This window comes from Tachysurus fulvidraco, chromosome 8, assembly GCF_022655615.1.
Source record: "Tachysurus fulvidraco isolate hzauxx_2018 chromosome 8, HZAU_PFXX_2.0, whole genome shotgun sequence".
NCBI classification, from domain to species: Eukaryota; Metazoa; Chordata; class Actinopteri; order Siluriformes; family Bagridae; genus Tachysurus; species Tachysurus fulvidraco.
This window is the reverse complement of record NC_062525.1, coordinates 4,151,216-4,171,905: the sequence shown is the minus strand read 5'-3', so window position 1 is coordinate 4,171,905 and position 20,690 is coordinate 4,151,216. Positions and strand designations below refer to the sequence as shown.

Here is a 20,690-nt window from a genome sequence, read left to right as displayed (position 1 = left end):
AATTAAGCTCACTTGGCATCTTATGTCACATTATCTCCCTTTTCATCCATATAAATGTAACTACAACAGATATGATATTCTAGCATGGTATCAGCATTTGTAAGCAGGTAAATCCAGTTAAATCCAGTAACAGGATGAATGCTTATAGTCTATAGTATGGTTTATATCTAACACACAACATTTATGTCTATGTACTGAATATTTTTTTTATTTCTGTAAAGGTGACTATACACTGAGGATACAAGCCCAAAATAAATACGACTTTATCCAAACGGCTGTCCTGCTTAAAGTAAGATCTCCACTGACCAAAGTGCTAGTCTCATCAAAGCCTGCTTTGCCCAAAGTCAACCAAACTATCCTTTTTGAAACCTCATCACAGCCGTCTTCATATGGAATCGTTTACATGTGGAACTTTGGAGACGGTTCGTCAGAGGTCGAAGGACCTCACAGGATAACCAGGCATGTTTTTAAGAAAGCCGGCGTCTTTAACGTTTCAGTGTTTTCCGACAACACTCTGTCGAAGCTGAATTCCTGGACTATTGTGGAAGTTTTTGAAACTATCTCAGGTGTCCATCTGAGATATAATGGCCCCAGTGAACTAGGTTCCATCACCGAAATCAGTGGAAGTGTATCTACAGGAACCGATCTCAGGTGGACTTTTGATCTTGGTGATGGGACTGTGTTTAAAGACCTAGAGAAAAACTCAGTCTCTTACGTCTATAGGTTTGTGGGAAACTACACGGTCCAAGTAACCACTTGGAATGCTGTGAGCAGCGTGAGACATTCTATCAATGTAGACATTTATCAACCTGCTGTTACGGGAATCCTGCCGTTAGACTGCGTTGTGAGTGGAAAGGAAGTAAATCTTCAGGCACTTGTGAGAGGAAATGTTTCTCAGTTAACTTTCCATTGGAGTTTCGGAGATAGTACCGTCATGTCCGTGAAGAAAGGGACACCATCTGTTGCTCATACGTTCTCAGGTACTGGGAGTTACCTCATCGACTTGACCATCTATAGCCAAGCAGGATCTGCACACTATCAGACAAACCTATGTGTTCAGTCCTTAATTACAGATATGAACCTACACTCATCTCTGAACATTGCAGCGGTAGGGGAAGAGATATGTTTCGATGTGTCAGTGCTTCCAACTGGTGGTGAAAGCTACCAATTTCTCTGGTTTAACAGCTCTTCATGCGACTGCCCCGTCAATGGGACATCACATCATTGCTTTGTTTTCACACAAGAGGGCCAGCATGAAATTATGGTAATCACACAAAACCAAGTCAGCAAGAAAACCGCATCAACGAAGGTTTTTGTCAATAGACCTATATCAAAAATGTCTGTACAACACAATGGAGATATGGAGGTGCTTACTATTAACCACTCATATTTCTTTTGGACCGAGCCACGCCAGAATGGTGTTGAGATTGAATGGGACTTTGGAGACGGTTTGTCGAAGTACGGAGGCCGTAATGTGTCACATGCTTTCACTTCAGCCGGTCAGTATCATGTCAGTGCTTTAGTTTTCAATGCAGTTATCAAAGAGATCGTCGGTGTAGATGTGGACGTTCAGGTTCCTATATCTGATGTAGTAATTCATGCCAACCAGCTTTTCACAGAAGCTCTCCAAGAAGCAGTTTTCACCGCTTCAAGCAATGTCATGGATGACAATGTCAAATTTTATTGGTCTGTAGACTCCCTGACTGACTCACACCTTGGATCATCAGAGTATAAATGTGTGTTTCCTAAAGCAGGGATATTTCACGTAAGAGTTCTAGTACAGAATTCTGTCAGTAAATTAGAAACCTCAACAACAATCGAGGTTTTAGAGAGAATACAAGATGTCCAAATTACAAGCCAGATTCTACAATCTACAAGCTGTTTTCCCACAAACGAGACTATCACTTTGAATGCTTCTGTAAAGCGTGGTACCAGCTTGGCCTATCAGTGGTTAGTGCATCAAGATGGATGTAATGACATAATTGGTGTTGGCAAACAGTTTAACTTTTTTACAAATCACGCTGGTAATGTGTCTGTCAAGCTAATCGTTTCCAATATTTTTGGTAAAGTGTATAGTAACGTTACTCTAAGGGCAGTCGAACGTATTTCTGGTGTAAATATCTCAGCTTTAAACGTGATAGCAAAAGGAAAACCTGTTAAGATAGCAGTGACTCTGAAAACCGGGACAGATCTTCATTATATTTGGTTTTTAGACACTGATCGCGTTCCTATGACAACAGATGTACCTTTTATCCAACACATTTTTAATGCTGTTGATGTTTTTACACTGAGAGTGTCAATAGGAAATGTTTTGGGCTCTGTCAATGGCACTAAACAGTTCACCGTCCAGGAGCCTGTTTCAGAGATCGACTTTGAGGTAAATGGACGATTGAATCCCTTCGTTGTTGCATCAAGCAGTCTCTTGAATTTTCATGGATCTGTCAGAAAAGGAACTGATCTACGCTGGGAGTGGACCGCCATTTTCTGGAAAGGAACTGAGATTGTTTTAGGTAATAATCGAACCTTCAGCTATTCGTTTATGGATGCCGGAGACCATAGAGTAACACTTAATGTCTCAAATGAGATCAGCTGGCAGGCCGTGTCACATGTTGTAACGGTGCAAGATGCCATTAAGGGTCTTAGTCTAAGAGTCAGTGATGCAGTTATCTGTGAGAATGATCCAGTGACTTTCACACCATCCATCACTCAGGGAAGCGGGGTTTTATTTACCCTGGAATTTCCAGGAAGGAATACAAACCTAAAAGATCAAGAGGATTTCACCACCTCATCCATTCCCGTTGGAAATCACACCATCCGGGCAGTCGCAACAAATCTTGTTAGCGCCTTATCAGTAAACGTCACCGTGAAGGTGGTAGAACGAGTTACAGGTCTTCATTTGGTTAACTGCTGCTCTTCTGTCTTTGAAGCATCAAAACCAGTCAGTTTTAAAGCATCAGTAAAGACAGGCTCTAAGGTCACCTATCGTTGGAATTTCAATTTAGACGGCTTCAAAACCTTACAACAGATCGGTCAAAGTGTGCAATATTTCCCGGTGGGCAGTGGATCAATGTCTGTGACAGTAGAAGCTATGACTGATTTCTGTTCGCAGTCCTTGACCGAGACAGTACAAGTTCAGCAGCCAGTGAAAAACGTGAAGCTTTCCATCTTACCTGATGCACCTTTTGTAGATCACGAGGTCACATTTTTGGCCCATGTTGATGGTGGAAGTGACCTTTTGTACAAGTGGAACTTTAGTGATGATACCAATGGGAACCGAGTTACAAACTCCAATAAGGAAAGCTACAAATATAATGTTGAAGGCAGATTTATGGTTCAAGTAACCGTTTTCAACAATATCAGCCAGGTCTCGGCACAATTCCCGGTTCTTGTAAGGAAACTGGAATGCACTCTGCCTCGTCTTACTCTCATCCAAGAGCATGCAAAAGTGCTTAAATCAAGGGAAAACTATTTCGAAGCAAGTGTGGATCTGAATGATTGTGCTTCTTACAAGACAAACTACCTCTGGGAGATCTTTATGGATCCAGACTGCATGGAAAGGAAAGTCATTTTAAATGGTTTAGTGGATGTTAAGACACCACTCCTGACTCTCCCAAAACACACACTAGAAGTGGGAGACTATTGTTTAAAGTTTACCACTAGGTTTGAAGGAACACCTTTACAACATTATAAGACTACAGGGTTCTCTGTAGTAAACAGTCCATTGGTTCCACTGATTAAAGGTGGATCTTTCCAAATTTGGTCAAACCAGAAAGATTTGATACTGGATGGAACTGAGTCTTATGATCCTGACGCTACTGTTCAGCAGGTTGATCTGCTGGAGTTCCGATGGGATGTTACCGTGGTGAGTATTATGCAATTATATCTCCAATGCCCTGCTTTGCATATATATATATATATATATATATATATATATATATATATATATATATATATATATATATATATATATATAATGTGTGTGTGTGTTTGTGTGTGTGTGAGGCAAACGTGCTAACCACTAAGCCACCCCTCACACCTCCGGGGTTGGGGGTTCAATTCCCGCCTCCGCCTTGTGTGTGTGGAGTTTGCATGTTCTCCCCGTGCCTCGGGGGTTTCCTCCGGGTACTCCGGTTTCCTCCCCCGGTCCAAAGACATGCATGGTAGGTTGATTGGCATCTCTGGAAAATTGTCTGTAGTGTATGAGTGTGTGAGTGAATGAGAGTGTGTGTGTGCCCTGTGATGGGTTGGCACTCCGTCCAGGGTGTATCCTGCCTCAATGCTCGATGACGCCTGAGATAGGCACAGGCTCTCCGTGACCCTGGATAAGCGGTAGAAAATGAATGAATGAATGAATAAATATATATATATATAGTATTTACCGCCCTTGATCTTTTGCAAAAACCTGGAAGTAAAATGGTTTCAATCTATGCAGCTACACAAAATAGCCCAAGTAAGACACTTAGAATAAGAATAAACTTAGTATAGAATAAATTTACTAGTTAAAACATAAAGGTTGTTTGTAGATAAGAATTTATAGCCTAAATTAGTTTTTGTGCAACCAGCTTCTATCAAGTCACACGATTACAATTACAATGGTATTTGCTCCTGTTTAGTCATATCCATGTTAAGCATTGGATGTCTTTGCCATGACACACTCCAGAGTGGTGGTTACTATGAAGCTCGTATAAAAGTAGAAACTCAGGGCTTTGAGAAATACTAGTGTTTTATAAGTATTTCTGTTTTCGCCTAGCCAACTAGGGGCAATATTTTCAAATAAATAGTTTTGTATCTTTAAAGTTGATATCAAACCCATTTCTGCTCTCTGAGAAGCCCCAAGAGCTTGTTCATGAGCATCTACTGTACAATTTGATCTTTAACTACTAAAATTCTGTGTAATGGTATAAACAAAGAGAAAAACAAACGTTTCACACTGAAAAGCAGCAGTGTCCTGAAATATTTTATATCACACTTGCTGTGATAAAATAATTTATTTGTTGATATTGATTGCAAATGTCCCATAAGCTGCCAGTGTACTGGTAGAAAGGTTCACATCTCAATATAAATACAACATTTACATTTACAGCATTTGGCAGACGCCCTTATCCAGAGCGACGTACATAAATACATAAATACAACTGTTTCTGAAAAGATAAAAGCAGCATTATTAAGACTGCAGAGCTATAAAAAGAACGTTATGGAAACGTACCAAGCATGTATTGGTTATCAAAAATCAAAATTAATAGAACCTTTACCTCCAGTCATTAATCTACCAATGGTATACTATACTATAACACTATATACCCCAATAACCACTGACATCAAAGCACTGTATTTTCTTATTTAGTTCCTTTTATGAACCAATTTAAATAGCAAAACCATCACAGCAAAAACAAATCTTGCTATAATGTGCATCCTACAGTATAGTATCTACTCTAACACACTATTTTAGTCCTAAAACAAGTTTGTTTATGTTAATAGGAGCAGAACGCCAGTGCGCCTCAATCTCCAGCATCCTCGCTCAATAATTATCCAATTCAATACAACAGCAGCAAGCTTATCCTCCCCAGGCATCTACTAGAGCCAGAGAGTGTCTACCACTTCACACTAACAATGCAAAAGCATGGTAGATCACCTGTCTCAACTGTCCAGCAGGTGAGTACCATCTATTATTCAGTCCCCTAAGGATTTCATTGTTTCGCAAATAAAGAAAAATCTTGAAATTAGCGCACAGTCAAGGCGAACTCCTCGATTTCATTTTGTCTTGTTATACAGGTTCAAGTTCATGAAGCAGAAGTTTTACCCGTGACTGTGAAGTGTGTATCCTGCAGATTGGTGTTTTCTTCCTCTGTCAGTTACAGCTATCCTCTTGTTTTGTCTGGATGTTGTCCTCGGTGTAATGGCACTCTTCAGGTATTATAGACACTTATTTATGCAGAAATTGTATGGACTTTATTTATTAATATATGTTAGAGTTCGGGGGCACGATGGCTTAGTGGTTAGCACGTTCGCCTCACACCTCCAGGGTTGGGGGTTCGATTCCCACCTCTGCCTTGTGTGTGTTCTCCCCGTGCCTCGGGGGTTTCCTCCGGGTACTCCGGTTTCCTCCCCCGCTCCAAAGACATGCATGGTAGGTTGATTGGCATCTCTGGAAAATTGTCCGTAGTGTGTGAGTGTGTAAGTGAATGAGAGTGTGTGTGTGTGCCCTGTGATGTGTTGGCACTCCATCCAGGGTGTATCCTGCCTCGATGTCCAATGACGCCTGAGATAAGCACAGGCTCCTCGTGACCCGAGGTAGTTTGGATAAGCGGTAGAAAATGAATGAATAAATGAAAGAATGTTTGAGTTCAAATATCATTTGTAAGCATCATTTCTTACACGAGTGGATACAAGCTTCCTACAGAGCTTAATGCATCTCAGATTTATTTGGAATTTCAAATCTCTGTCTGCAGTATAATTGGACTGCAGAAAACACAAAAGGTGAAGTTTTACTTCTGAATGAAGTCACAACCCCAACAGGACACAGCTCTACCGATCTTGTCGTCAGACCTAATGTGCTAAAGCCTGGATTGAAATACATATTCAGGCTTAATGTGTCCCAACCATCTACCGGACTATGGGGATCAGCGAGTATTGATTTAACCCAGAATCGACCACCCAAGGCCGGGATCTGCACACTGTCTCCAGAAGACTCGGTCCGACTTCTTCAAAATGTTGTTTCATTCAACTGCTCAGGTACCGCAGTATGTTGTAGAGTTGAATAGGGAATTCAAACAATTCAACTAAATTCACCTAAAATGTTATTCATGTAATTTTTAAGTGCTCAGTAAGAAAGAAGGGATTTATTTAGAGTTAAAGGTGGGGTCTCCAATGTCTCCAAAGAAAACTGCGTTGGGACGACAAACAAAACAAAAATCAAAACAAACGTGTAGCCAATGAGCAAAAAGGGGCGGGGCTTGTCAATATGCGCGGAGAGAGTGTTCAGTGCACATGTGTGACATTAGCAGAAAGCGGTTTTAACATCGACATGGAGGATAAAAAGAAAGAAAGAAAGAAAGAAAGACTTACGATAAGGCAAGAAGTAGGACGTGTTAATATAGGATCAGCTTTCCAGCGCTGGAGAGAACTGAAGGAGCAGGAAGTTGGCCACATATTCACAGGTTGGAGTTTCCCGAGTCAATAACTCCTGAGCTAAACGCTGTTACTACACAAATAACACCTCTTTTCTATCGTGGTAATGTAGAGAGGCAGCTACAACCGCGTTTTGTGTAGTAACAGCCTTTAGCTCAGCGCTGGAAAGCCGATCGTATATTAACAAACTATAATGTCGTCCCAACGTAGTTTTCTGAAGCATTTCTCAAACATCGGAAATCCTATCTTTACAGTAAGGCATCATACAGTAAGTACCTGCATATTCCAAATCTGAACACTCATAACTTGAACAAATACTCATTACTTTCAAACTTAAAATCACAGATACCCAAATCAAGGAGGAATAATTTACTTCCGTCAGTTATTATTTTTATTATTTCTTATCTACAGGCTGGATGGATGAAAACAATAACTCTGCTCAGTTGATATACACTTTCCAAGTAGCACAATGTGAGAACCCAGGACCGCAATGTCCTTTAATAACTCTATACCGAGGCACACAAAACAAACATGGCACACTGGTACCCCTGGGTAATACAAGACCAGGCCGTAATGCTTCCGTTATTACTGTAATGGTTACCATTGAGGATAAGATGGGAGCCAAAGTCACTGCAATCAAAAGGTGCGTGAGATGCTGCTGCTGTCATTAACATGAACATACAGTATGTTCTTTCTACTTAGGTGTTGTATGGTTGAATTTTTTTATATGCCCTAACTCACCATGCAGGAATCTGATGGTCATAGCACCGGTGAGTGACCATAACAAAACAGAATGGTTGAAGAAAAAGAGTCAGGAGAAACTGTGGGCTTTACTGAAACAAGGCAACCCTCAGGATGTTATACCATATGCCACGGCCCTGACCAGCCAGCTCAATCAGGTGGGATTTACTTCTCTGTATTTGAACAGGTTTGGACAGGTTTTTATAAGATGACAATTTACAGCAGTGAGCAATATCGCTAATAAGAAAATACTAAAAACAGAATTTAACCAAAAAACCTTAGCATATTGCAAAATATATGGCATTCAACAGATGCCCTTATCTCAGAGCCACTTACTTTCGATCTCATTTATATAACAGAGTTAATGGAAATGTTCAATCACCCAGCTGTAGCAGTTTGGCAGAGATCTGAAGTCATAACCTTCTGAAATACAACCTTACCCTCTTGTTTTATGGATATATTTTCTTACTGCTAATTTAGTTAAAAAAGAAGAAACTGAGAGGAATCTTATCATCGTGGATGCTGGAGTTCACACAGATTTTTTTTTCTGTTAGTCAGAACATTGTAAAGAAAAATGTTTTAATGCACCGGTACTCTATAGCATAGAATATAGCATATGGTATGTGTTCTCAAAGACACCTATAATCCCCACAGGCACATGTATTGTAAAAAAGAACCTATGGTTACATTTTTACCTGTTATTAACACTAATCCGTGCATTATAGAGCATTATGGCAGGTGATTAAAGGCTTTAATTAAAATAAGTTTTTATGTCAGGTTCTTTTGATGTGACTTAAATTTCATGTATCCAATACATAGTACTTTATAAAGCCCCTTAAGTCTAAATGTTTATGTGAAACAAACTTATGTGAATGTCTACTACACAATGCATTGATACGTTGTAAATTCAAGTTATTTAATACACAATACCTTATGAAGCACTATAAGGCCTAAGGTCAAGTGTTATTATGAGTACGCAAAGCATTATAGAACATTACTGTATGTCAGGTGATTATAGGTATATTTATGTAAAATGAGCTCATTTAAATATATTTTGATTTTATGGCCTAATGTCAAGTGTTATTAACAGATCATAAGTATTATAGAGCTACTGTATATTTCAGGTCATTACAGTTCATTAAAATTACATTTACAGTGAAGCAAACTTATGTAAATGTATTTTGATTTAAATGACTTTAATTTTAAGGTACAAAAATAGACCAGTGTTATTTTTAGAGTAAAGTTTTAACAGTGTAACACTTAAAACATACTAAAGGTAGACAATATTTATGAACGAGGGACTGGTAACAGCACCGAAACCACTTAAAGTACAGTTTATTACCCTTTTTCTGAGAGTGTAGAGGTAATGTACTAAAACTTGTTTTATAGGGCTTTATACCGCGTTACTGGACCATGAGTTAGGTGCACATCACTTCCACAAGCAAGCCATTTGTATTTCTAGGGCTGTTTGCTCAGCAGTGCAGCATAAAAGTAGACTATAGCCAATGTTTTCATATTTTCTGTGTCATTAAGTACATTATCTGTCTGCTTTTTCTCAGTTAAACGCTACTAGCATGCAGGAGTTTAAGGACAAAGTCCAGATGCGAGGCAATGTGACCCAAGTCTTGGCTTCTCTCTCGGTGTCTTCGCTTCAGGATGCAGCACAGATCAGCTCAGCTTTGGCTCATTCCACAGTAGGTCTAAATTGATTCATGATAACTGAAAAAGACAGTCATTAGAAAAGTCAGAAGGCGGTGGCTATCTGCTAAGGCCTATAGGCTAACCAAGAGCTCAGTAATGTACCGAACAATCATGCTATGTTATATAAATAAGGAGAATTTGAAGATGTAAGAATCAAATGAATCAACCCTTGGCCAGTTCTTGAGCCTCTTGCTTGTTAACTAAATGCTCAGTCGACTTCTGGTATGCTGTGTGTAGATATATTCAGGCTTTGTATGCTAAAGGATTTGTACATTTCTGTCCTGGTTCGGGTAGAAGGGGTAATAATTTTCTCTCTTTCACAGGCCATTCCGTCTGAGATGCAATGCGGAGAGTGTACCTCTCGAGTCTTGGCGGCCTTGGGAAAGATGATCAACTTGATCAGAAAGCAAACTAGACAAGGAGATGTCACTCCTATAGACACTGGAAGGAATATTCTGAATGTTTTAAGTATGAAATTTCCTTAACCACAAACATCACAATTAGGGATGTACCGATCCGATATTTTGGATCGGTATCGATGTCGATCCAAGCATTTTGAGTGGATCGGGTATCGGTGGTGCGTGACCGATTATAATCCGATACCCGTGGTTATGGGTGTCGGGACCATTATATGTGGGTGGGACAGGACCCAGTCACTTTTTAAGACCAATAATTATGGACCCACCCACTTTTACTGTCTCTATTCAGCGCATATGTCTTTTTTATTACTTTTCAGAGCACCGCCAGTCGAATCCATTCTGCTTGAAGAATTCCCTAATACATTAAACTCCATTCTGCTTTTTACCCACAGCATTGACCACGCTCCTGCTTCCTGAAATGCATGGGCGTCTGAACCATTATGTGTGGGTGGGACAGGACACGCCCACTTTTTATTTACTTCCGACGGCCATGCCCGTGGTGGTTGAACAGGAAACATCATAGACTATTGCTTAAACTTATAAGAAAAATACACTTATATATTAAATTACATTAATGTAAATAAATATAATACATTTTACGGGAAATATGTTGCGCAACCGCCTGCAACAGACAGGCAAGTTTAGCAGACGTCCTTTCTATTTACCTCAGCGTGTTAAACATGTTGCTCATTTGGGTGCAAGGTTTACTAATTAATACATTTTGCCTTGTGTTTGAAATTTAAGATTCGCTTTTAAATATTGCCTTTTCTTCAGAAAATAATTTAATTTAATAATTGCAGTATATATGGTTTAGATTGTTATACCAATAACTGTTAAATGTAAAGTTTGCTGCTGCATTAATACTTTTTTAAGGTTTCTTGTGTTTTCATTTTTTATCCAGTAATAAGGGCATTTCTTTGCCAGAAACAAATAAATCTTAATAACTATAAATTTTTTTAGTTTTAAAGGTAGAAAAGAACACAAATATCGCAAACATCGGTATCGGAATCGGATCGGAAAGAAAAAGTATCATTCTATCATTTATATTTAATTGACTCTTTGTTTTCTTTAGGTAGCTCGATGTCTGTTCAGAATCCTGCGAACGCTTCAGGTTTATTCAGCACTCAACATCAAGACACTGCAATGTCAGCTTTTTACCAAGTCGGACAGCTAATGCGTAGCTTAATGTGGTCACAGATGCCTGGAGAGGAAGCTCTCGACCTTAAATCACCACAAATCAGTGCAGTCGGGAAACGCGGTGACCCGACTTTGGACCTCTTGTGCAGCGAGCCGTCGAGTCTCTGCCACTTTCAGATCCCTCTGAACCTGAGCTCACGTCTGAGGACCGAAAGAGAGGATGTCGTTCAGATTCTCCTGGTTATGGAGAGCGAGGAGCTCCCATTCATCTCCACTGCAGACCCACCAATTTCCACTATGCTAGCTGCGATGGAGTTCAGCACACCTCAGGGTCTGCTTATCCCCATCGCGAACCTGACCGCTGAAAGTGCTATACGTGTGATGCTGCAAAACAAGAAGACAGATGTCTCAGGAAGGGTTAATGTCACTCTGGTGTCGGAAGGAAGTGTGAACTTCACAGTCAGAGCTGTTGAGACTGAGCCGAATGCTGGGATCTTTATTGCCTTTAACTTCAGCTTGATTCAAGGTTCTGTTTACTAAATTAAAAATGGGGTAGCAGGAAAAAAACACTAATGTTGACATGCTGTTATAGGAAATTAATCAGCTTTCTTAGACTACTCTGTCATTAAGCATTTAACTGTAGGACGTTGTAGCTTAGTGTTTAAGGTGTCAGATTATTGATCAGAAGGTCATGAGTTTGAGTCCCAGGTCCACCAAGGTACTACTGCTTTGGCATGTACAATTATAAAAAGGTTAATAATGCCTTATATATGCATTTAACATGGAGTAAAAAGGAGTAGAGATTTATTTGTATCGAACCTTTCATGCAGAAAAATGCAGCTGAATAAGAATCATGCATCGAGTCAAAAACACAAACAAGCAAAAAAAACAAATAAAAGAATCTACAATAAGAAGCGAAAAGGTGTAAAAAAAAAAGCAACAAAATTAAAAGTGTAAAATTAGGACATAATAGGATATAATAATAATAATAATAATAATAATAATAATAATAATAATAATAATAATAATAATAATAACTAAAAGGCAAAATATTTGAGTTAAATGCACTCTATTAACTGAATATTATTATTAGACATATGTTTGTTATAAAAAGGATTTTTTTAAATTTAATGGATAGTGAATATCAGATTTTTCAGTATTGTATGTTTGATGTTATACCTTCTTACTTTGTGTATGAGTGTGTGTGTGTGTGTCTCTGTTTATGTGTGTGTATTGACAGGAAGTGGTAAGTTCAGCTCTGGTAAAGTAAGCATCATCATAACTGATAAACAAACATCTCAACCGTCCCAGCTCTTTTATGTTAAAGAGCTGACCTTTAACTTCTCAAGCATGAGTCCTTCAGTGGAGGAAACGGTCTTCCTCACACCGATGTACGTCCCCACCACGTAGCAAATGCCTTCTGTTTTGCATGAAATCATTGTCTAATGCCAAATCATTTGTATTTCCAGCTTGAATGGTTCTGCTAAGGACCTGTATGTGACCCTGAAGAACAGCATGGGTGTGGACATAGGTGTCTCAGTGTGTGTGTTCAGCTCACTCTGCCAGTTCTTCAGCATGGAACAGAGACGCTGGAGCACAGCCGGTCTGAGCGTGCTCAGTACTACCAGCCCTGATACTGCTCACTGCCTTACTGAACACCTCACACTTTTCGGAGCCAGTCTGTTCGTTCACCCAGACTCCATCGTACTTCTAGCACCAGTGCGTCAATCTCTTAAATAGCATCTTTTTATATAAATAGTATGTGTGTAGATTTATAGACTTGAATGGTAATTTCACAATATAGATGCCATTTAACTCTTTTTTTTATCTCTTAAAAATTAAATAATATTTTTGTCAACACTTACAAAAATTTTCACAATATATCTCAGATTACAATTACTATTTTCTACTGAATGTTTTGCTCGTAAATGAATAAAAACATTGAGTTTTTAATGTAGAATTAGCTAATAACAAAAGCTTGTTAACTAGCATAGCATCCACACAACTCTGGTGATTTCGTCAGTCAATATCATCGGAAAAAAACAAGCGTTTCTTCTTTCCAAGTGCTTCAGGAAATTAGGGATGAACAGGATCGACTTATAGAACATGTGACTTCATAGAATATTCCAAAGTTGTAGTGAATGAATTAAAATGTACATGTTTCAAGTGGACATTTATGTAAAAATAAAATGATTTTTGTACTAATTGTAGAATTTTCAAATTTGCTGTACTTTTGTAATTAATTAATTCTGAAATTCAAATTTGTGTCTTTAAAATGTCTTTCAGCTTTAAAGACAGCAGTCAAAAACACAAACAAGCAAAAAAACAAAACAAAAAAAAAATCAACAATAAGAAGCAAAAAAATTAGGAACTAATAATAATAATAATAATAATAATAATAATAATAATAATAATAATGATGATGATAATGATGATAAAAATGCTGTTGTGCATTTAACTCAAATATTTTGTCTTTTAGTTTTTATTATTATTATTATTATTATTATTATTATTATTATTATTATTATTATTATTATTATTATGTCCTAATTTTACACTATTAATTTTGTTGCTTTTTTTAACACTTTTTTGCTTCTTACTGTTGATATTTTATTTGTTGTTTTTTTTGTGTGTGTTTTTGACTGCTGTCTTTAAAGCTGAAAGACATTTTAAAGACACAAATTTGAATTTCAGAGTTAATTAATTACAAAAGTACAGCTTTCTTTACTTTTGCAATTAATCCATTCTGAAATTCAAATGTGTGTCTATAAAATGTCTTTCAGCTTTAATTCAGGAACAGATTATAACTATCAGTCACATACAAATCACAATTGTGGAATCACCTTGAAACAAATAATCCAGATTTTTCCAACCTAATCTCTGTTATTGTATAAATACTGAACTAGAGGATTTCTTAACAACAAAAAAAATCCTCTTCTTCCTTCAAGTTGATGGTGTTCTTTCCAGTTGCTCATGATGGTGTGGTGTAAAAATGCTTGCTAGTTGGTTGCTGATCCTGATGACGGTGGTTCAAATTTGGTGTTAGGTTTTTTGTGGTTTTGCTGTTGGTGGTTGTTCACCTGGAAGAGGAGGTAGCTGGAAGAATAGTAAGAGATTCACCCAGTGCATTAACCTCAGCCAGTGTCACAGTAGTACAATAGAATGCCTCTACGATTAGGGTAACTGAATTCATCTTGTTAATCGAAGCACGAGTCACCGTCAATTGAACTTTTCATTTAATAGCCATCTTACTGTAAATCTTACTGTTTCAGTCAGATGGACCGAGCAGAAACATATTGGTGGGGTTAGTATGTGGTGTTCTACTTCTGATTCATCTGCTGGTTGGTCTGATCGCTCACAAGATAGACCATCTGGAGAGCACACGCTTGAGCTGCATCCCTCTGTGTGGCCAGTCAGGACGCCATCGTTATCGGGTACTGGTCAAAACTGGCTGGTACAGAGGGGCTGGTAAGTGAAGACTGAATGTGTGTATACAGTATATTTCAGTATCTTATCTCCAATCTCATCTGTGAAGGGGAAGTGTGGGCGCAGGTTTTCATTCCAATCAAAGAAGAACCCAGACCTGGTTACATCTTTTTATGGACTCCTCTGGTTAAATTTTTTTGTTTATTTAAGAATAGTTCATTTTTAATTGTATACATTTATAGTATTGTATTAATAATTGTATTTCCTTTATAGAATCTATATACAGTCATCCTCCATTAGATTTAAAAGACATCACTACTACATTTTCTATTATTTCAGGAACCACTGCTCATGTAGGCATTAGTCTGCATGGGCTAAACAAAAGTGGCTCACGCCACCTGCAACGGGAAGGTGCCTTTCAGAGGAATGGTCTAGATGACTTTCAGGTAGAAACCGAGGTCAGCTTGGGAGAAATCTGGAAAATATGCATCTGGCATGATAACACAGGTGGGATATATTATAGAATTGACATTACATTTATTACATTTTTAATTGAGAATTGAAAAATTAAGAATGAATAATCCAGACCATGTTCTTCTCTGCTTAGGTCTGGATCCTTCATGGTATCTTCAGCATGTGACAGTATGGGACCTGCAGACAGATAACATGTTCTTCTTCATGGTAGAGGACTGGCTATCTGTGGAGAATGAAAAGAACTCGGGTTTAGTTCAGAAAGTGGTGCTGGCTACATGTAAGAGCCATTAAAATGTTTTCTGGAAAAAAAAAAAAGAGAAGTGTATTTGCTGTAGTATGAATATTTTTTTTTTGCTCCCGAAGCTTTATCTGATTCGGGGATTGAAAAAGCCTCTGAGTTTGGAAAAAATTAGATTTAATGTCTGAAGATTGGGTTTTCCAAATATACTGTACATATCCCAGCTAGTTAGACAGGGTTAAGGGCCTTGCTAAAGGGCTTAACTGTGGCAACTTATATATTCATTCATTCATTCATTCATTTTCTACCGCTTATCTGAACAGCACGATGAGGGGAACTGAAATTAGCGAAATAAAAAATTTAGCACAACATGGACGTGACATATCAAAACACTCAGCACGATGAGGGGAACTTGCCACGTGCAAGAACATTCACATTTTCTTTAGGAAATGATGGGTATCATAGTGGTGAAGCAGGATGTTTCGCCATCTCGCAGCTCCAGAGTCTCTGGAAGATACCAGGATTCAGAATTTGACTGGTTTCAACAATGGTGTATTCACATTTAGCACCCAATGTTCCCAGGATAGGATCACCACCCCAAGCGTAAACCATGCCATATACCTGTATAACTGTAGCCCAATCACCCAAACCAGAATAAAGCACTTACTGATTGTGGACAAGTGAATGAATCTACTATTTATGTATTTTTTGTAGGTCCCCCAGAGCTGCGACAGTTCAAAAGGATTTTGCAATCACAGCTGATATACGGATTGCAGGATCATCACCTCTGGCTATCTCTATGGGAGCGTCCAGCTCACAGTGTTTTTAGTCGTGCTCAGAGAGTAACCTGCTGTGCCCTGATTCTGCACCTTTACCTGGCAGCAGGGGCAGTGTGGTACGGATCAGTGGCCACAACAAACAGCGGGTAACAAATCCAACACACATCCTTGTTGTTTTCCAAGAAAATGACTAGAACTACATAATGACTAGCATAGCACCTGATGCTTTCTAATCATGATTTATTCAGGTAAAGATTTGCCGCAGTGTTGAATTAAGTGTGAAAGAATCAGGAAACTCAAGCATTCACTTCAGCACAATTGTGATTGTTTAATGATATGCTATATCAACATGATTAGATAAACAAGGATAAACAGTTTATACTGTGTTAAGAGGAAGCGGAACTCTCGTCACTATCACGGCTAACCGAAGGGTACGGATTCGTACCTGTAATCGGAGGACTCCGAGGGGGTAGTTAACCTTATCATTCAACTTAAAGGTAGCGCAAATATATCTTTGGATAAGAAAAGTGTATGTTTAACTCGAGAATTATTGGCACGTTTCTTGGAAACAAAACTAGCTTCATTAAACTAGAGCTATTTTGCCAGAAAAATATACCGTAGTTTTCAAAATATCTGCACTCTTAAAATTAATATTTGATAAAGCCTCTAATATAGAAAAACAGCACTAAGAAACATCCCTGCAAAATTTGGGATACTTGTAGAGAATTTCAGACCATCTTCTATGCTCCATTAAGTAGTACATTTGATATGATTTTTGTTTTTGTTCTGCAAGCATTTCTGTGTAGATTTGTCTTCATGTTTGGAGACATTACCTTATTGACAAATCTATACATGGTTATGCAGAATCAAGCAGGTTTGCAGATGTTTCTTGTCTCTCAGGTGGTAGAAAGGGTTAAAGGTGCAATTCATTTTGTTCAGACGTTTTATTTTATCTCAGAGAAATTCAGGGCAACTCAGGGAAAGGCCTACGTGTGTGTGTTTGATTATTTTTTTGTGAGGTGACATACGGCTAAGTACGGTGACCCATACTCAGAATTTGTTCTCTGCATTTAACCCATCCAAAGTGCACACACAGCAATGAACACAAACACACACACACACACACACACACACACACACACACACACACACACACACACACACACACACACCTCATGAACACACACCCGGAGCAGTGCTGCGGTGCCCGGGGAGCAGTTGGGGGGGTTCGGTGCCTTGCTCAAGGGCACCTCAGTCGTGGTATTGCCGGCCCAAGATTCGAACCCACAACCTTAAGGTTAGGAATCAAACTCTCTAACCATTAGGCCATGATTTTCCCGTCTAGCTTAAGTCTAGGTGCGTGATCAGTAGTCAGGTGAATGTGTTGGGATGATGTGGTGGATTGTGCACTGACATGACACCACCGATATTGATGGTTTTCATGGTGAAATTGTGTCATTTTGATCTTATTACAACTGCATGTTTCAAGTAAACCTTTAAATCGATCGCAGAATGTTCTAGAGAATTAGCCATAGCCTGCTTTCCGAGGCTTTGTTTAAACTCGATAAGTCAATACATGCCTTAGAACCTCACTTAGTCCTTCATTACAAGCCCTTAGAACCCTTCCTGATGAGGAAACAGACTGTTATACAGTTATACAAGAAGCCTAACAACAAAAGAACCATTAAGCATAAACAATGTATGCTAACATAAGAAAACTAAAGCCCGCCGTGATTACTTAACGATATGCTAAATCAACATTTATATTTGTACACACTATCTCCATGGAAACTAAACGGGATTCAAATATAGTATACCTTTAAGGATGCAAACACTGTTCAACAAAGGTTGTGCCCTCAAGAGTCCGGTTCTTAACAAGACTGAGAGAACATAGTGTACCTTTAATACATAATCTAGTTAAAGGAACACAAAAGGAATACATCTGAAGGACCAAACGGTGTACAGTGCCCTTTAACACCAGAATTATTGGCACCTTGGAGAAAATAGAGCTGGTTTTATTTTAGCAGAATTTTTTTGAATGTTTTCTCAGAGATCATTTTTCAAGGAGGACTTTTTTTTTTTGTTCAATTTTCAAAATGATCCCACAATTAATCTTAGGTAAATGTTATATTCTGGATGAGTTATAAACTCTTATCTGTGTTTCTGTCTTTCTCATTTTTGCATAATTTGCATACTTCTTCAAAAAAAAAACGCTGAAAACCTTTGGTTAATGGAATAATTAAGAATTCTTGGGCGTTTTTCTGATAGTTAAACAGCCTGAAGCCCCATCAAAGAAGCATTAAAAAAGATAATGAAGAACTCAAATTATTTTCATCTGGAAAGACCCTAAGATACATTAAACACTGTCATGAAAAATCCAGTTCCTCATGAACTAGGAGAAAACAATTTCCTCTAATTTCCTCGTTGTAGAGGTCCGGTTGCTGAGCGGATGCTGATGACCCCAGAGACTGTAATGGTTGGAATGACCATCACTGTTCTGATGTTTCCTCTCCAAACGCTCCTCAGCTTCTTGTTCAGAAAAACCAAGAGTAAGGTATGAACATTCCTCCTTGTACCACGTTCCACTTCTTGAAAGGAACCCAATGTTAAATCAATGTTGTTTTCTTTTTTTTTTTACTTCTGTAATCAGATTACTTCATGTATACCATTCATAGGGTTTTATTATAGTGTTGCACTTTTTTTTCAGGTTGACATGGAGATCTCGCTGCCTCCCTCTCCTATGTCTGATATTGTCGAAATGGAAGTGTACCTGCACCACCCAGATATGTCCTGCGCTTCCTTTTTGTCCATGCCTACAGGCCACGAGTCCTCCACAAATGAGGGATTTTCCCTTGTGAGACTTGGTTTTACTTTCATGGTTGAACAAGTAAAGAGAAAAACAGTGGATTTATTTTTTTATTGTTCTGATACTACAGCAGGTTCCCTGTGATTATTATTATTGTCGTAACAAGAGTTGGTGTTTCAGGAACTAAGGCAAGATTCACAACAGGAACAATTTTAGGATCTCGGGGACTTTAGATGTGTTTTCACTAGAAGTTGCAAGAGCCAGGGTTTAATTCTCATGGGACGCAGCTACAACAGGATCATTCTGAGAGCCTTTGAAACTTCAGAGTAGAGGTCTTCACGGGTCCACTTAGATCCGAAAACCCGAGGTCCGACCAGAGACCCGAGCGGGTTCGGGTCTAAAAGTTTCACGTGTGCCTCGGACACGGGTCGGGTATGATAATAGCGGCATCGGGTCTCGGGTAATTTAAAATGAATGTGTTTTTACCGATCGTACCCGAGAAGACCCGAACTACTGTATCTCGCGTGTGTGCATCGACTCGAGTCCTTTTTCAATCTCTCCTCTGTTTCCCAAGACCGCTTGCGACATGTGGCTGGTGACGTGGGGCTGGCGGTAAGCTCATTTTCATTGAAACAGACCTGTCAATCAATTTTGAGTCCACTCTGTAGCGGTTACTTTAGTGTAGAGTTATGCAACATTCGGGTCCAGTCGGGTTAAAAAAAAAATTGGTTTGTCACGCGTCGGGTTCGCGCGTCGGGTTCGGGTAAAAAGTGATTCGGGTCACTTCGGGTCGGGTACATTTCTTTAGACCCGAGAAGACCTCTACTTCAGGGGCAGATGCATAACCACCAATGTTTTTTTTTTTACTTCTGTGCTGTAGACCCTATTACTAAATCAACTGTTACTATAGCAACAGAAACAAAGTGTATTAGTGACCTTAAACCTTTGATTTGCTCTGCTCGTTCATATCTACTGTTATAGGAAAATAGTCAACATCTTAAGACTAATCAAAATCAAGAATTGAGAATAAACACTGAAATGTTTGCATTTTATTTAGGAGTCCTCAGAGAGCCTGAACCTGGAGTCTGAATTTTGGAACGCTTCACAGTTTGGAAGTGAAAGGTATAAGAAATACTTCACTACTGCGCTTGCTCTCATGCCATTTATCAGGTTTTAACTAATAAATCATACAATTTTGTCCTCGCTCTAGCAGACTGGACCAGTGGACATCGATTGACAGCATCATAGGCTTTGCCGAGATGATGGAACCCTCAAGGCTCTTGAAGAGAAAAAGAGCACTTCTCAAGTTAAGGCTTAATTCTCCAGCATCTCAACTTTCAACCTCTGAACACAGCGATTCTCCAGATCTGAAGAAACAGCAGACATCGTGCTCTGGTACGTTGCGTATTCCTCTGATTTTATCCATTTACAGGTACATTTAATGCCATGGAACCTCAACAGAACTGTTTTATTACTTTTACAAACAGTAGTTTCATCACCAACCTCAATTTTGTTTTCTATTGCGAAGTTAACACACAAAATTGCAACTTGTGTTGTCAAGAATCCACAAAGTGCAAACTCCTCCCTCCTGAAGACTTTTCTGTGTCCCTGATTGGATAAATCCAGTGTGTGACCGTTTTAAATAACGGCTCATCTCACGATTTGTGTAGTTGACCATGTTGTGTAGTTGACCAGGCGGTCGTTTGTTGGCATCTAACTTCTGCTATTTTTTTCAGTGTGATGTATTTCCCCCTTGTTACGTTTTTGTTACGTTTTCACCTGATATCAGATTTTCAGTTTCTGATTGGGTGTCTGTTGCTAAGCAACCAGCTAAAAGTAAC

The 20,690-nt window shown here is 38.8% G+C and overlaps 1 protein-coding gene across 1 annotated transcript in view; it reads left to right on the top strand.

Annotated features, from left to right (window-relative positions):
* Window positions 1-20,690, top strand: part of pkd1b (polycystic kidney disease 1b) — a 38,412-nt gene that overhangs the window by 7,152 nt on the left and 10,570 nt on the right. The window contains exons 11-29 of the mRNA XM_027155663.2: window positions 222-3,862; window positions 5,479-5,652; window positions 5,773-5,910; window positions 6,450-6,732; window positions 7,540-7,771; window positions 7,877-8,027; window positions 9,429-9,563; window positions 9,894-10,038; window positions 11,062-11,652; window positions 12,367-12,517; window positions 12,596-12,845; window positions 14,399-14,594; window positions 14,892-15,059; window positions 15,160-15,303; window positions 15,979-16,189; window positions 18,474-18,597; window positions 18,751-18,897; window positions 19,907-19,971; window positions 20,060-20,244. Coding sequence (XP_027011464.2) covers window positions 222-3,862; window positions 5,479-5,652; window positions 5,773-5,910; window positions 6,450-6,732; window positions 7,540-7,771; window positions 7,877-8,027; window positions 9,429-9,563; window positions 9,894-10,038; window positions 11,062-11,652; window positions 12,367-12,517; window positions 12,596-12,845; window positions 14,399-14,594; window positions 14,892-15,059; window positions 15,160-15,303; window positions 15,979-16,189; window positions 18,474-18,597; window positions 18,751-18,897; window positions 19,907-19,971; window positions 20,060-20,244 — 7,131 coding nt within the window. The remainder of the gene's footprint in view (window positions 1-221; window positions 3,863-5,478; window positions 5,653-5,772; window positions 5,911-6,449; window positions 6,733-7,539; window positions 7,772-7,876; window positions 8,028-9,428; window positions 9,564-9,893; window positions 10,039-11,061; window positions 11,653-12,366; window positions 12,518-12,595; window positions 12,846-14,398; window positions 14,595-14,891; window positions 15,060-15,159; window positions 15,304-15,978; window positions 16,190-18,473; window positions 18,598-18,750; window positions 18,898-19,906; window positions 19,972-20,059; window positions 20,245-20,690) is intronic.